Below are 17,322 nucleotides of genomic sequence, written 5' to 3' on the forward strand. Positions count from 1 at the left end.
GCAAAGCATCTTCCAATCTATCTCTGACTCTGACCCTCCTGCCTGCCTCCAACCCCAATAATCCAGGATAAGCTCCCATCCCCATTTTAAACTCCTAACTTAATCACATCTGCAAAATCCCTTCTACCACATGAGGTCACATCTTCACAGGTTCTAGGGATTGGAACGTGAACATATTTGGAGGGGTCATTACTCTGCCTACCACACATATCGTGGAATACTACTTACCAATGAAAAGGAATCGACTGTTTGGTACAATGAAAAGCCTGGGTGAATGTCCAGGGAATTATGCTAAGTGAAAAGCCAATCCCAGAAGGTGAAAGGTTTTATAAATTACTCCATTTATATAATACTGCTGAAATGACACATTTATAGAAGTGGAGAACTGGTCAGTCATTACTAGGGGTTATGGAAAGGGTGAGGCCAGGAGGAAAGTCAGTGTGCCTAGAAGGGGGCAACATGAGGGATGCTGTGGTGATGGAAATGCTTATATTTTGACCGTACCAATGTCAGCATCCTGTTTGTGATATTATACTGCAGTTCTGCAAAATGTTAGCACTGCAGACACTTGGGCAAAGGGTACACAAGACCTGTCTGTATTATTTCTTGCAACTGCAAGTGTGTCTACAATTATCTCAAATAGCTTAATTTTTTTTTTTAAGATTTATTTATTTATCTTAGAGAGCGTGGTGGGGGTGGTGGGGGTGGGCAGAGGCAGAGAGAGAATCCCAAGCAGACTCACCACTGAGTATAGAGCCTGATGTGGGGCTCGATGCCAGGACCCTGAGATCACGACCTGAGCCGAAACCAAGAGTCGGATGCTTAACCAACTGAGCCACCCAGGCGCCCCTCAAATAGCTTAATTTAAAGAGAAAGCAATGGAAAGACTTCCCAATAAATTTTATAAGGCCAGAATCGACCTGATACCAAAACCAAAGATATTATGAGAAAAGAAAATAAGGGACAAATATTCCTCATAAACCCAAATACAGAAATCCTTAGCAAGATGTTGGTAAATGAAATCATACAAGACAAGAAAAGGATAATACATCATGGTTACATGGGGATCATCCCAGAACTACAAGGCTGGCTTTAACATTCAAAAATCAATCTATGGAGTTCACTGTATGAATGTACTACATAAGAAAACTGTATGATCATCTTCATAGATGAAAAAAAAAAGGATTCTATAAAATTTAACACCAAATCTTGATTTTAAATATCAGAAAAATAAGAAAAGGGACTTTACTCAACTAAATAAAGGACATCTAAGAAAAACCACATGTAATGGTGAAAGACAATTTTTTCCCTCTGAGTTTGGAAACAAGCAAGGATGTCCACCCTTAAGACTCTCATTCATCATAGTAAAGGTGGTCCTAGATAGTGTAATAAGGCAAGAAAAAGTTACACAGACAGGGTCTCATAAAAAAGAGGGTTTGAACTCTTTTATTTTTTTCCCTTTGCACTAAATTTAATTTTGATACTTAATGTTATTTTATTAAAGAATCAACTATTTTTAGGGAAACTTTATTAATACCTAAGTTATAAATTGCACATAATAATGAATTAGTGGGGTGGCACAGTTGGTTAAACGTCTGACCCTTGGTTTCAGCTCAGGTCATGATCTCAGGGTCGTGGGATCGAGGCCAGCCTCACTCAGTGGGGAGTCTGCTTGAGATTCTCTCTCTCCCTCTCCCTACCAAACCCCGTCTGCAAGCACTCACTCTCTCTCTCTCTAAAAAATAGTAAATAAAAATCAATAATGAATTACCACGCAACTGCAGGCATGACAAAGACTGTCTCAGAAGCTTGAGTATTTTTTTAAAGCATCTTTTCAGAAGGGTCCTCTGAAGTAGAGAGTCCAGTAAAGAGAACAATTTTTTGTTTCAATCCAATAATACTGTCCATGTCGGAAGACCCTTGGGGAAACCTACCCACACAGGACACCCTGAGGTGGCCTCGGAACCCTTACCCACGCTCTGCTCTGGTCAGCCCCCTCCACGCAGCCGAGCAGACACAAGGAAGGACATGTTTTCTATCGCTGTAACAGAGTCCATTCACTTGAGGGGAAAACATCTGTAACTCAGGCTGTAATTCAGGCTGGCTGACCTAGCACTGGTCTGACCGGGATGTTGGCCTTTTCTTTAAAATATTAAGGTATTTATATCTGAAAATAGCCCAGCCACTCGACCCCACGTATAGAAAGTGTATATGCAATAGCTACAGTCTCTGTGAGGTTCACAAAGAAGTTATTCATCTATTTCCTATAAATCAGGGGTCAGAGGGTTAGTCTCTAGCTGTCACTTGGGACCCGAAATAAGTTCCTCTTTAAGAAAGGTGTGTTTAACTTTTTTTTTTTTTAACAGTCCCAAGAGTTAGGAGAGAGTTGAGCCTGGAATTACATGGTCCGGTCTCCTATCCCACAAGCACGGTGACTCCAGGCCACACAGAGGCCTCTGACATTTTAGCAGTCTGCACTTGGGGCAAGCCACGCGGCCTCAGTCCACATCGGCTGCTGTAATTGAACACCAGCCTGGGCGGCTTATCAACAACAGAAATGTACTTCTCACAGTCCCAGAGGCACGGGCAGATCTGGTGTCCAGGGAGGGCCCACTTCCTGGTTCACAGCCAGTCATCTTTCTACCCTGTCCTCACAAGACAGAAGGGGCGAGGGGGCTGTCTGGGGACTCTTGTATAACAAGAGCACTAATCCCATTCATGAGGTCCCCACCTCATGACCCAATCACCTCCTAATACCATCACACTGGGGGTTAGGATTTCAACATAGAAATTTGGGTGGGTGGGGCAGGGACACAAACATTCGGTCCACAACACGAGCCTTGTTGCATACTCTAACCCCGGTGCAGAAATCGCTGTGCTAGAGCTGGGGTCTTCAGGAAATTGCTGGAGATCCTTGTCATAACCAAAGTTACAGAACCAAACTTAACAAGGGTTTTCAATGGAAGCTTTCTTTACAAATTTCACGTAGTGGCTGGAAGAGGGTTCCTTCAAGTGGACTATGTATCTAATACCTTGATTCCGGAGGAAATCCTGGACTTGGGGCCACACAGGTCTTCCAGGCTCGGGCCTCTTGTGCCTCTGAGCTGCGCACAGAAGACTGCAGGGCTGCTGCAGAGGCAAGAGGAGAACCCGAGCTTCAGGGTGGGTGGAGGGAGCAGGGAATCCAAAGGGGGTCTGAGGTCCGCAGTGGACATTAACTACTGTCAGTAGATGGGTGTAGACTCTGATATCGTGGAGCAGGGAGAGTTTTAAAGTCTGCAAATCAGGTATTAGGGACGGTCCCTGTGTCACCATCTCCTGGCTGGCTGGCTGTGTGCCACTAGCCAGAGGTCCCTAAGGCCGGTTGTTTCCAGGGACTTGCTGCCCCCTCACTCTTTACCCTCCTGCTCTTTGTCTACAGGGGGAGCTGACCATGACCAGTGACATGGAGACGTTACAGAATGCCCTGTACCTGGACACAGTGCCGGAGCCCTGGGCCAGGCGAGCCTACCCTTCCACGGCAGGCCTGGGAGTCTGGTTTTTAGACCTTCTCAACCGAATCAAAGAGTTGGAGGCCTGGCTAGGAGACCTGGCAATGCCCTCCACGGTGTGGCTGACAGGCTTCTTCAACCCCCAGTCCTTCCTGACCGCCATCATGCAGTCCACAGCCCGCAAGAACGAGTGGCCACTGGACCAGATGGCCCTGCAATGTGAAGTGACAAAGAAGAATAGGGAAGACTTCAGGAGCCCCCCTCGGGAAGGGGCCTACATCCATGGCCTCTTCATGGAAGGCGCTCGCTGGGACGCACAGGTAAGTCTTGGGGGGAGCCTCAGGGCATCCTCTGTGGGCTGATTAACTTACAAATACTGCCTCCACAGAGTGTGACCCTGAAAAGGGATGCCCTGGAATCTTCTGACCTAGCTTCCCTTGAGGCTATCAAGCCACTTCCATGCAGCCAGGGATGGTGCAAAGAACACAGACCTTGCAGCATGGGTAGAGTGCAGTGACTAAAAGCAAGGGCTCTGGACCCCAACTGGCTGGATCTGAATCGCAGCACCACCATCTACTGCCACTGTGACCCTGGGATGTGGTTCTGGCTCTCCAAATCTGTTTCCTCAAGTGTTAAATGGGAAAAGAGAGTTGATGCCAAGATTAAATTAGTTACTATGGAGGTCCCTTGGAATAGGGCCTGCCTGGCACATAGAGAGTGCTCCAAAAGTGTTGGGAGCCAGCTATCCCTGCTACTGGGTGACCACCCCCGCCCCCCGCAGCCACTTTCCTCATTCGTGAGCCCTAGGAGGGCAGGCGTCCTTTCTGCCTTTTACTTTGCCCCGATCTGCAAAGGGAGCCCAGTAGTAGATACTATTTCACAGGACATTCTGAAAGGATTCCTCACTGAAGCCCAATAAAAATTTGAGTCACCGTGAGACTGGCTCGGATAAATGACACGAGCAAGGATGGATAACTCGAGAACAAGTTTACGTTTGTTATACACATGACCCGGAAGAAGTGCTTAGTCAAATACCCTGCTTGGTAAGTGACACTTAACTGTTCCCAGCAATCAGTACAAAGTTAATGGGGAAAAACTGTTAGAAGATCTACAGTATCGTAGAAGGTCCTATAAATATACATATAGAGCTGTACTGGATTAAACAGTGTCTACCAAAATTCTACCAGAACCTCAGAATGTGCCCCTGTCTAGAAATAGGGTCTTTGCAGAGATAAGGAGTTAAGATGAGATTATACTAGAGCGGAGCAGGCCCTAAATCCAAGGACTGGTATCCTTATAAGGCCATGCTGGAAGCACAGAAACAGATGTCCTGTGAGGACAGAGGCAGAGACTGGAGTGATACATCTATGAGCCAAGGAACGCCAAGGACTGCCAGCACCCCCAGAAGCTAGGAGAGAGGCATGGGCTAGTTTCTGCCTCCGAGCCTCCAGAAGGAACAGACCCTGCCTACACCTTGATTTAAGACTCTGGCCTTCAGCACTGTGAAAGAAGACATTTGTTTTAAGCCATCAAATTTGTAGTAACTTGTTACAGCAGCCCTATGAAACCAATCGAGGGCCTGTTAACAGAGAGGACAATGAAGCGGGACAGTGTTAATACAGCCTGAACCTTGAGAAGGAAGCTGACATCCCCCCTCCACCTGAACATTTGTCCAAGATTCCATCAGTGGGGATCACACATGGATTGTAGGTATAGGATGGCCTAGGGTGGCCAGAATTAGAATACCAAAAAACACCAAACTGAACAATTAGGGAAGAAGTTCAGACGAGCACTGGCACTGTGGGGGCTGGGGAAAGAACACGGATTCCAATCATCTACCTCCAATATTTTATTACCTTGTTTCTTCATAATAACTTCCCAAAAAGCAATACCCACCCACCAAGAACTCTGGTTCTCAGTTTCTGCCTCCAGAAAGATGTTAGCAAAATTAAGAGTAAGAACATCCAAAACTCCCCTCCTCCATAAAATCATAACACTGGCCCAAAATTGTCAGTACCAACTTTTTCACAGAACTCTAGAAATCTGGGTGCCTGGGTGGCTCAGTCAGTTAAGGATCTGCCTTCAGCTCAGGTCATGATCCCAGGGTCCCGGGATCGAGCCCCACATCAGGCTCCCTGCTCAGCGCTGAGCAGGGAGCCTGCTTCTCCCTCTCCCTCTGCTCCTCCCCCTGCTTGTGCTCTCTCTCTCTCTCTCTCAAATAAATAGGTAAATAAAATCTTTTAAAAAAGAAAAAAAAAAAAGAACTCTAGAAATCAACCAAAGGTTTTTAGGAATCCAAACAGTGTTTATGTTTTTTTTAAGATTTTATTTATTTATTTGAGACAGTGAGAGAGAGCACGCACAAGCAGGGAGGAGGGTCAAAGGCAGAGGGAGAAGCAGGCTCTCCGATGAGGAGGGAGCCCGACGCAGGGCTCGATCCCAGGACGCTGGGATCATGACCTGAGCCAAAGGCAGACACTTAACTGACTGAGCTGCCCAGGCGCCCCCAAAGAGTGCTTATTGAAGAAAAATGTCCAACCCTCAGTAAAAGGAGCAAGCTTTGCAGCCTTTTAACTTGCTCTGCTCCCATCCCATCCCCACCAACTCTGTGGTGGCCTTAAAACAGCAGCCTCCCAGCCACTGGAGGAGGCAAAACGGAGTTGGAGTACTTTCAAAGCCCCATTCCTAGAAAACTGTCATCATTTTCCCTACTTGTTGGTTTCCCAGAAGACCCCATTTATAAGTCTGTCTCTACTTGACCTGAGTGGGAGCTCACCCAAGGCAACAGCCTGTCTCCCCAAGGGCATGTACTGAAAACAGTCAAAGACAACTGTTTAACCTTGCAGCTTGCCTGAGGTGGTAGATAACAGTGCAAAGAATAGGCTAACCAAAAAGCTCACAAGGAGAAGCTGCAGAATGAGATGACCTCCAACATGTCACTGGAAACCCAGAAGGCCATGCCCATGTGCAGCCCTGTGCACATGCTCAAGAAAGACCTGAGAAGGCTGGAAGCTCACCTGTGGCTGCCCTCGAGGCTCTGTGAAAGCAGGAAGTGAAGGCTAAGGCACAGTGTTAAACTGCCCTGCTGAGCACTGAAGGCATGCCCAACTCATACACAGAGCCCCAGAGCAAAAACTGTGAGACTTACCAAAATCTCTGTCCTGTTCCTTGCTAACCACTAAGCTAACTGAGCAGGCCACTTCAGTAGTCGTAGTCCTATGTGACAAAGACTTTACAGAATCAGTTCAGAAAAGTCGCTAAACAAACAACAAATCCTATGGAGGGAGATCTGATCACCAGAGTTGCCACATTATATTATTTAAAATGTTCAAGTTTTCAACAAAAAATTATGAGACATGCAAAGAAACAAGAAGGGGAAAAAGCAGTCAAGAGAAATGGTCCCTGAGGGAGTTCAGAAGCGGGACATACCAGACAAAGCCTTTTAATCAGCCATTTTAAATATGTTCAGAGAACCAAAGGAAAGTATGTTAACAATGTCTCACTGAATAGAGAATACTAATAATGGGATAGAAATTACATTTCAAAAAACCAAGTAGTAACTCTAGAGCTGAAAACTATAATACCTTAAATGAAAATTCAATAGAGGGATTCAACAGAAGATTTGAGTAGGCAAGAATCACCAAACTTGGAATACGTCAATTAAGATTATCCAACCTGAGAAGCAGAAAGATAAAATGAAGACAAATGAGCAGTTTAAAAACCTGAAGAATACCATCAAGCATACAAACATCCACACAGTGGGAGTCCCAAAAGAAGAGGAGAGAGAGCCAGAGCCAGAAAGAATACTTGAAGCAATAATGACCACTTTCCAGATTTGATAAAAACATCAATCTACACATGCAAGAATCTCAACAAAATCCAAATAGGATCAACTTAGAAATCCATACCTTGAGGCACCTGGGTGGTTCAGTCAGTTAAGCCTCCGACTCTTGGTATCAGCTCAGGACTTGATCTCAGGGTCATATGTTTAAGCCCTGCATTGGGCTCCATGCTGGGTGTGGAGCCTACTTAGAAAGAAGGAGAGGAAAGGGAGAAGGAAAGGGAAAAAGAAAGTAAAGGAAAAAGAAAAAAGGAAAGGAAAAGAAAAAGGAAAGGAGAAAGGCAAGGGAAAAGGAAAAGGAAAGGAAATCCATACCTTGACATGTTATAAGATAAAGAGAGAATCTTGAAAGCAGCAAGAGAAAAGCAATTCATCACATACAAGGGGTCCTCAATGGGATGAACAGTTGATTTCTCATAAGAAACCAGGAAGGCCAGAAGACAGTAGAATGAAAGGCCAAACTGCTGAAAGAAAAAGACTGTCAGCCAACAATTCTATATCCAGTAAAACTATCTTTCAAAACTGAAGGAGAAATTAAGACATTCCCAGGTTAAAAAGAAAGAAAGAAGGGCACTTGGGTGACTCAGTCTGTTGAGCATCCAACTCTTGATCTCAGCTCAGGTCTTGATCTCAGGGTCATGAGTTCACAATGAGAGAGAGAGACAGAGAGAGAGAATTTACCACTAGCAGGCCAGACCTGTAAGAAATACTTAAGGGAGTCCTTCAGGATGAAATGAATTACAAGACAGTAACTCAAGTCCACATGAAGAAATAGAATACCAGTAAAGGTAATTATATATGTAAATATAAAAGAAAGTATAAATGAATTTTTTTGTAACTTTTCTTTCCTATCTGGTTTATGTTTTTATTATTATTATGTTATGTTAATCACCATACATTACATCATTAGTTTTTGATGTAGTGTTCCATGATTTCCTATCTGATTTAAAAGACAACTGCAAGAAGCAATAACTATAAATCTGTGCTGATAAGCATAAAAGATGTAATTTGTATAATGAAAACAACACAAGGTCTTAAGCACAGGAAGGGTAAGGAATGGAACTTATCTAGGAATAGAGTTTTTGTATACTACTGAAATTAAGTTGGTATTAGCCTGAAGTAGATTTTTATACATTGATGTTAATTATAATCCCTAGGGAAACCACTAAGAAAATAATTTTTTAAAACAATAAAAGATGTATCTTTAGGTTCAAAATGAGTCTCTTGTAGATAGCATATGGATGGGTCCTGTCTTTTTATACATATCCTGCCAAGGAAATGTTGAAAAAGAAAAACAAAGCTGGGGGCATCACGTTGCCTGATTTCAAGCTATATTACAAAGCAGTGATCACCAACACAGCATGGCACTGGCACAAAAACAGACATACAGACCAATGGAACAGAATAGAGAGCCCAGATACGGACCCTCAACTCTATGGTCAAATAATCTTTGACAAAGCAGAAAAAATATGCAATGGAAAAAAGACAGTCTCTTCAATAAATGGTGCTGGGAAAATTGGACAGCCACGTGCAGAAGAATGAAACTCGACCATTCTCTAACACCATACACAAAGATAAACCCAAAATGGATGAAAGACCTCAATGTGAGACAGGAATCCATCAAAATCCTAGAGGAGAACAGAGGCAGTAACCTCTTTGACATCGGCCACAGCAACTTCTTTCAAGATACATCTCCAAAGGCTAGTGAAACAAAAGCAAAAATGAACTTTTGGGACTTCATCAAGATAAAAAGCTTCTGCACAGCAAAGGAAACAGTCAACAAAACAAAGAGGCAACCCACAGAATGGGAGAAGATATTTGCAAATGACACTACAGATAAAGGGCTGGTATCCAAGATCTATAAAGAACTTCTCAAACTCAACACCCAAATAACAAATAATCAAGTCAAAAAATGGGCAGAAGACATGAAAAGACACTTCTCCAAAGAAGACATACCCATGGCTAACAGACACATGAAAAAATGTTCATCATCATTTAGCCATCAGGGAAATTCAAATCAAAACCACATTGAGATACCACCTTACACCAGTTAGAATGGCAAAAATTGACAAGGCAAGAAACAACAAATGTTGGAGAGGTTGTGGAGAAAGGGGAACCCTCTTACACTGTTAGTGGGAATGCAAGTTGGTACAGCCACTTTGGAAAACAGTGTGGAGATGCCTCAAAAATTTAAAAATAGAGCTACCCTATGACCCAGCAATTGCACTACTGGGTATTTACCCCAAAGACACAGACATAGTGAAAAGAAGGGCCATATGCACCCCAATGTTCATAGCAGCAATGTCCACAATAGCCAAACTGTGGAAAGAGCCTAGATGTCCTTCAACAGATGAATGGATAAAGAAGATGTGGTCCATATATACAATGGAATATTACTCAGCCATCAGAAAGGATGAATACCCAACTTTTACATCAACATGGATGGGACTGGAGGAGATTATGCTAAGTGAAATAAGTCAAGCAGAGAAAGTCAATTATCATATGGTTTCACTTATTTGTGGAACATAAGGAATAGCATGGAAGACATTAGGAGGAGGGGAAAAATGAAGGGGGGCGGAAATCGGAGGGAGAGATGAACCATGAGAAACTATGGACTCCGAGAAACAAACTGAGGGTTTTAGAGGTGAGGAGGGTGGGGGGATGGGTTAGCCCGGTGATAGGTATTAAGGAGGGCACATACTGCATGGAGCACTGGGTGTTACATGAAAACAATGAATCATGGATCACTACATCAAAAACTAATGATGTATTGTATGGTGACTAACATAAAATAAAATTTAAAAACCTAATAAAAATAAATAAAACAATAAAAGAATTAATAAGGGAATCAAAATGGTACACTAAAATATATCTACTGAACAGAAAAGAAGGAAGCAAAGAAGAAACTGAGGAACAAAAAAGACAGAAGACATAGAAAGCAAATAATCAAGTGGCAGATGTAAACCTTACCTTATCAGTAATTACATTAAATGTAAATAGATTAAACACTACAGTTAAAAAGCAGAGAATGGCAGAATGGATTTTTCTGATTCAACTGTACGCTGTCCACAAGCGATACACTTTTTTAAAATTTTTTATTGTTATGTTAATCACCAGACATTACATCATTAGTTTTTGATGTAGTGTTCCATGATTCATTGTTTGTGCATGACACCCAGTGCTCCATGCAGAACGTGCCCTCTTTAATAACCATCACCAGGCTAACCCATCCTCCCAACTCCCTCCCCTCTAGAACCCTCAGTTTGTTTTACAGAGTCACATGACTACAAGAGAGAACATAGCTCTGCTCAAAAAGTCAAAATGCTCTTGAGGGTGGTGAGGTCCCATATGAAACTGAACAGGACATCACCAAACTCATCTAAAGCATTTGCTGGCAGGAACTGTGTCTTACTCGTCTTTAAATCCCTAGCACCTAGCATGACGACATCTGGCAAACAGTTGCATCTGACATGCTTATGAAATGAATGGGTGAAAAAATATAAAGAGACTCAAGTTTCAAAGGGATTAATTTGTATATGGCATGTAACAACTTCTAGAACTCGCCTTCAAAAAGTGATTTAGGCTGGAAAACAGTAGAAATATGTTTTCCGCATCTCAGATGCATTCCAACGTGGGTTGCTGAGCGAACCTGAAAGGCAGCAGGCATTCCCAGGCTCTCAGCTACTAAGTCTGTGGACAGAAGGCTGGCTCTGGGTCTGATCTAAGCTGGCTCTTTTCCTGTTCTTGTCCTCAGGCTGGGATCATTACAGAGGCAAAGCTGAAGGATCTGACACCCCCCATGCCTGTGATGTTCATCAAGGCCATTCCTGCAGATAAGCAGGACTGCCGCAGCATCTATCCTTGTCCTGTGTACAAGACTTGTCAGCGGGGACCCACCTACGTGTGGACTTTCAACCTGAAGACTAAGGAGAAGCCATCTAAGTGGGTTCTAGCTGGAGTCGCTTTGCTTCTCCAGACTTAGCTGCCTGCAGAACCACTAAGAAAACAAGGCGGGGCTGGAGGCTGCCCAGGACAAGTGGGTGAGGGGAGACGGAGACGCAGAGATAAGGAATCACATGTACTCACAATTCTGTAGAATTCTTGTAGGGAACCTGGAGAGAAGGCAGAGCTGGAGGAGTCCAGACCCAGGAACTAGGGGAGAAGCATTTCAAAACACTGCACCTTTCCTAATAAAGTGATTGATTCTTCAAGTGTGTCTGGCCCCAGCTTTGAGAGCGGCAGTCATAGGTGATCCTGAAGTGACCAAGAGAAACGAACCACAAACACTTGAGCCCTGATGTTGGTGCGCGGCACCGAACTCAGTGCTCGAGCTCCCAGCTACTCTGTGGACTAGACACTTCAGTATCACCCCCGAGTCTGCATTTTGACGAGCTCACCAGGTGATACGTACGCACAGCATGGTTTGAGAAATAGTACTCTGGAATAGGGATCGCCCAACTTTTTCTGTCAAGGGCCAGACAGGCTTTGCGGGGCATTTGTCTCCACTGCAATGACTCAGTGCTGCCACTGTGGACCCAAAGTGGCCCCAGCACCTACATAAGTGGGTGTGGCTGGGCTCCAATAAAACTGTATTTGCAAAAACAGGTGGGGGGCCATATTTTGCTGATCACTGCTCTAGAGGATAAGGGAAGTATACACATGATATTTATCCTTCATTAATTCACACACGCCTTCAATTTGTCAAACACCTATGGTTCGCTGAGAACACAACTGTGAATGAGGTAGGTTATTTCCTTGTATCTCTATCATCCTTCAGATCATTTAAGAGGGACACATGGAGAAACTCTTCACCTAAAGCTTTTGAACCTAACAGTTTTCTAGATTTTTCTCTGTGGAACAAATTTTCACTGGAAGCCCAAAGAGTTCCAGAGTTCTAAAGAGCTCTTATAGGGAGGCCTGTGTGCTAAGAAGAGTCCAGGAGGGCCCAGTATTCCTTCTAGAATCCTTAATCCTACATATCCTTAATGAATTATGATTTAGAACAGTGGCCCTAAATCTTGAGCAGGCATCAGAGTCCCCCTGGGGGGTTGGTTAAAACAAAGACTGCTGGGCCCCACCCTTCAGAATTTATGATTCAGTAAGTCTAACAGACTTCCGACGTTGCCAGTCCAGGGAACACACTTGCAGAACTGCTGATCTAAAACAAAATCCTGGGACGCCTGGGTGGCTCAGTCGGTTAAGCGTCTGCCTTCAGCTCAGGTTGTGATCCCAGGGTCCTGGGACGGAGCCCCGAATCCGGCTCCCTGCTCAGCGGGGAGTCTGCTTCTCCCTCTCCCTCTGCCACTACCCCCTGCTTGTGCTCTCTCTGTCAAATAAATAAATAAGTAAATAAATATAATCCCAACACCCTACAAATCTCTGCTGTATCGAATACAAAATCAAATGCTAATTCCTCCATGATTTTCCTGCTTTCTGCCCTGTGGTTCCTGCCCCCCCTAATGAGGGGCCTTACTCCTCACCTCCATGCCATAAGGGAGTTAATAAAATTCCTCTGGAATCCAGGAATTCCAACTTGAGTTTTGTCTCTCATCAACCTGTAACATACTTGCCATGGTTTGCCAACAACCTACAGTTTCCTGCCTACAGATTAATCTGTTTGCAGGAAGGCAGCTCTGCCCTCCTCAGGAGCCTCATCCTTCCTGGTCCTCAGCAACAATAAAACAAGCGCAGGCGAGAGGAGGACCAAGACGGAAGGAAGACGGAAGTCTCACTCTGAGAGCAGGACACTTGGGGCATGCGATCTGGAAGAAAGGACAAGTGTGCAGGTTAGATCTCCGTGTCACACCTCCAGACAGAACTGAAAGTAGATCAATACTACTGACTTCCTCCTAATACCTACTGACCAAATGAGATAATGAAGATCATTTTAGGGGCGCCTGGGTGGCGCAGTCGGTTAATCGTCCGACTCTTGATCTCAGCCTAGGTCTCGATCTCAGGGCCGTGAGTTCAAGCCCCGCGTGGTGCTCCACGCTGGGCACGGAGCCTACTTCAGAAAAAAAAAAAATCATTTTAAAGCACACAACACTTTGGAAAACTGACAGCCAGGAGAAAGAGGGGCAGGTTGCAGCAGCTGAGCAAGTGGGAGGTGAGCTCAGAAGGACACCAGGCATGACACACTTACCCGAGAGAAAGAAGGCCCAGCACTAACCCGAGTTCTCACACCTGGACACCAGGTTAGCAATTTCCTATTACTGTTCAGCTGACTGATAAACTTGGTAAGTTTGTCCAAGATGATCAGGAGCTCAACCACCATTTAGGGTCTTCTATGAGAAAATGCACTTTGAGTTACAGTTAAAACACAGTCAACACTAGAGACACAAACAAGATAGGGAGTGACGTTAAGTTTATTTAAAACGAGGGACACCTGAAGTTAATTTTTGTACCTGTGTGACAAGGAACACACGGGAGCTCCCTGGCCCTCTCCGCTGCCCCTTCTGTAACAAGAGCTCTGCTCTAGGACCCCCAACCTAAAGAGATGACCTGAGGTCCTTCCCATGAGCAGCAACTGCCCCTCATCCAGTTAAACTCTCCCCAGACAGCACTTATAACACAGGATCTCCAAAACAAGAAATGAGCTGAAAGATGAAGACTTTTCTTTCTCCTGACACAGAAGCAAGAAAATAAACGAAGGCAAAATCCAACCCAGAGGCCACCATGTCCTCCCAGTCCAAAGCCGTGTTCAGGTAACTCTCCTCTCTCATCCATGATGATAAAAAAAGAGAGAACAGGGCTGGTCTTTAAGAGCTGCAATTTCTCCAGATGGAACGAAGTATTTTTAAAAGGACCAGAGCCAGAACTGGGCTAAGAGAGCCTGACTACTGAAAGGGCTTCTTTCCTAAATGGGATCTTTGATGTTTATCAAGGCTCGAGCTCCAGCTGAAACTCTTCCCGCAGCGGGAACACTTGTAAGGTTTCTCTCCTGTGTGAACTCTCTGATGTCGATTAAAGTTGGATCTCTGAATAAAACTTTTCTCACAGATGGGACATTTATAGGGTTTCTCTCCCGTGTGGATCTTCTCATGGTGACGCAACCCCGAGAAGTCGCTAAAGCCTTTCCCACAGTAATCACATTTACAAGGCTTCTCTCCCGTGTGGATCCTCTGATGCTTCACAAAGTCTGAACTCCGTAGAAAGGCTTTTTTGCAGGTGGGGCACTGAAAGTACGTCTCTCCGGTGTGAGTTCTTTGGTGGAAAACCAGCTGAGAATTCCTATAAAAGGTTTTCCCACACTCCCTGCAGGTGGGGAGTTTCTGGGCCATGGGGGCTCTCGGCTGCCCTTTCGGAGAGGCCTCTCTCTTCTCCTCCAGCCACAGCAGGGACAGTTCTTCCGGATGGGGATTAGCCAAATGCTGTTTCCCAGAATTCCTTCCATGGGGCGAAAGCCGGCTCGCTGGCCCCTCACCCTGAAGGTTTTCTGGAGCCTCGGGGAGACTGTCCCCTTCTCCAAAGCATCTCGGTTCATCCTCACTGACGAGGCCACCCAAGGACACCTGAGAAGGTGCCTCACCTGATGCTTGACAGGAGACATCAGAAGCTTCCTGGCCTCTACAGTTTTCCAAATTCACGTTCTCTTTGTCATTCTCCTGCCTGTCTCCTGGAAGAAGAAAGAAGATTTGAAATCATTCAATCAATGGGATGCCCTGTTTTCTAACTGGTATGAAGAAAAAAGGTTCATCATGAAACATTAATTCTTCTTGTCAAGGGAGCATCAGTGAGTGAGGAAGGATATCATCATCCAGCCCGAGCGCCTGGCACTCACTGCTGGGGTCCAGGCTAAGTGATCCAGCTCTGGGGCTGAGGAGAACGTCTGACAGCAGAGGGAGTGCACACAGGGCCCTGCCGACCGCCCCTGCCCCCGTAAATGAGCCGCATTCTTTTTTTTAAGATTTTATTTTTAAGTCATCTCCACACCCAACATGGGACTTGAACCTAAAACTCCGAGATCAAGAGTCACACGCTCCACCGACCGAGCCAGCCAGGCCACCCCGAGCAGCATGCATTTCTTAAGGCCTGGGAAAAACAAGGGTATTATATAAGGGTGTTACTTTGAAAAAGGATTCGTTTTTATCTGGTTCTACATAAAACATAAGTCTGATCATTAAAAACAATTTGGAGAGAAAAACAGAAGAAAACCAATCCAACCTCAGTCATACTACCCAGAGGTAGCAACCATGATTATACATTTCCTTCTGGTGTTTGTTTAATCTAGACATATGTATAGTTTACATATGTGTGTGCTTTTCTTTTTTTTACATAATTGATATCATACTGTATACACAGTTCCATACCTGGCTTTGTGGCACTTAAATTGTAAATGGCGGCATTTACCAATTTCACATGGATTCTCCCATTCACGAGTCACCTAAAACTTCATGAAATGCATTAATGTGTCACTTTACTGTGTGGCTTTAATGCACAGTGAGGCTGTGGCGCCGAAGTGGATCCCTCAGTCTGTGCCTGAATGCAGCATTCCCTGTGTTTCACTAACTCGGGTTAACAGTTAAAATTCTGTTTTTCTCCGGGTGCCTGGGTGGCTCAGTCGGTAAGCGTTTCAGGGTTCTGGGTTCGAACTCCACAAGGGGCTCTTTGCTCAGCTGGGAGTCTGCTTCTCCCTCTCACTCTCCCTCTGTGCTCTCGCTCGCTCTCTCAAATAAATAAAAATCTTTTAAAAAAAAGATTTTGTTTTTCTCCTAAGTTTTTGGTTATTACCATTAAATGATACATAGAGTAAAAGCTTTTATTTTGGTGGCAGAATTTGTGTCCAACTTATAAATTAGGGTTAGGGTTAGATCCTTTCTCTTTCCTGTATTAGTGTCTTCAAATTATCTGTTAGAGACCCCGGAATCTGCTAACAACTTTACCTGACTTGTTAATTCACAGAGTCTTAGAACATACTCCTCTCAAATGACAAAGGTACTTTTCTCTTGTCTTTAAAGAAGCCTTTATAAATATCATTTTAAAGCTGAATTATAGTCCATCATGGAGACGTCACCATAAACACATAATACTAAGCACTTGACTTACTGAATTCTCCTACTGTGGAAATCAAAGCTGTTTGTTGTGGTTTGGCTGCTATAAATAATGCTGCGATTTTTCTTCATCCATTTTTGCCCACATTTCTGACCACTTCAGGTTCCTTGAAGTGTTACTACCGTGTCAAGAGATGGGACGCTCTTTCTGAGGCTCCTGACACTGACTGGCAAATCCATCTCCAGAAAGACTACGCCCTCCCGCTTAGCTGGGCTAAGCGAAGGGGAGTGTTCGATACTTAAATACTGAGTATTTCTAACATATTGGCCACTGAGAGTGGTGAAAGAAGTAAGCTTTTCATTGCTATAAATTTTAATTCCTTAGTTAATAAAGGATGACTTTTTTCACATTTATGAGCTATTTTTCAAAAGACTCCTGTCCATTTTTTTATTGGGAAAATCATTATTTTTATTAACCTGCATTAACTCTCTCATATTAAGAAAAATAATCATTAATCTGTCGTGTTTTTGAACAATGTTTTTCACCAATTTAATTACCTTAATTTTGTTTGGGGTTATTCATGTTTGGAGTTATTTATGTATATGTGTAAGTTGTGGGGGTCTTTTATTTTTAAATATACTCAACTCTATCAATCTTTTCCTTTAACAGTTTTCTTCCGTGGCTTTTATATTGATAAAATCTTCCCCGTCCCAGACGTGAGTCAAATATTCACCCACATCCTTCCTTATTATTATTTTCACATATCTTTTTCATCAAATTTAAACTAATTCATGAAGAACCCCTCCTCCCATGGATCTGTGCTCCCTCTTCCCCCGCCACACGCTAAATCCTCATACAGACCAGTGTCTCTTCTGAGGCTCCCTTTTCTGTTCCATCAGTCTGTGAGGCTATTTTTATATCAGTATCCCATCATTTTAATGACTTCACCTTTCTAAAATGACAGATTTTTTTTTTTAAGTAGGCTCCACGCCCAACATG

At 44.0% G+C, this 17,322-nt stretch overlaps 2 protein-coding genes across 6 annotated transcripts in view; one reads left to right on the forward strand and one right to left on the reverse strand.

Moving 5' to 3' along the window:
• The window catches only part of DNAH9 (dynein axonemal heavy chain 9), a 338,385-nt gene extending 325,874 nt beyond the window's left edge, over positions 1-12,511 (forward strand). Inside the window, exons 68-69 of the mRNA XM_032431745.1 lie at positions 3,422-3,811; positions 11,087-12,511. Coding sequence (XP_032287636.1) covers positions 3,422-3,811; positions 11,087-11,314 — 618 coding nt within the window. The 3' untranslated portion in view covers positions 11,315-12,511. The remainder of the gene's footprint in view (positions 1-3,421; positions 3,812-11,086) is intronic.
• An 833-nt stretch (positions 12,512-13,344) lies between these two features.
• ZNF18 (zinc finger protein 18) overlaps positions 13,345-17,322 on the reverse strand; it is a 28,483-nt gene continuing 24,505 nt past the window's right edge. For all 5 annotated transcript variants that reach the window (XM_032431974.1, XM_032431969.1, XM_032431970.1 and 2 more), the window contains exon 8: positions 13,345-14,947. In XM_032431974.1, coding sequence (XP_032287865.1) covers positions 14,169-14,947 — 779 coding nt within the window. In that variant the 3' untranslated portion in view covers positions 13,345-14,168. The remainder of the gene's footprint in view (positions 14,948-17,322) is intronic.

The sequence above is a fragment of the Phoca vitulina genome, unplaced genomic scaffold (assembly GCF_004348235.1).
Source record: "Phoca vitulina isolate PV1807 unplaced genomic scaffold, GSC_HSeal_1.0 scaffold47, whole genome shotgun sequence".
Classification (NCBI taxonomy): Eukaryota; Metazoa; Chordata; class Mammalia; order Carnivora; family Phocidae; genus Phoca; species Phoca vitulina.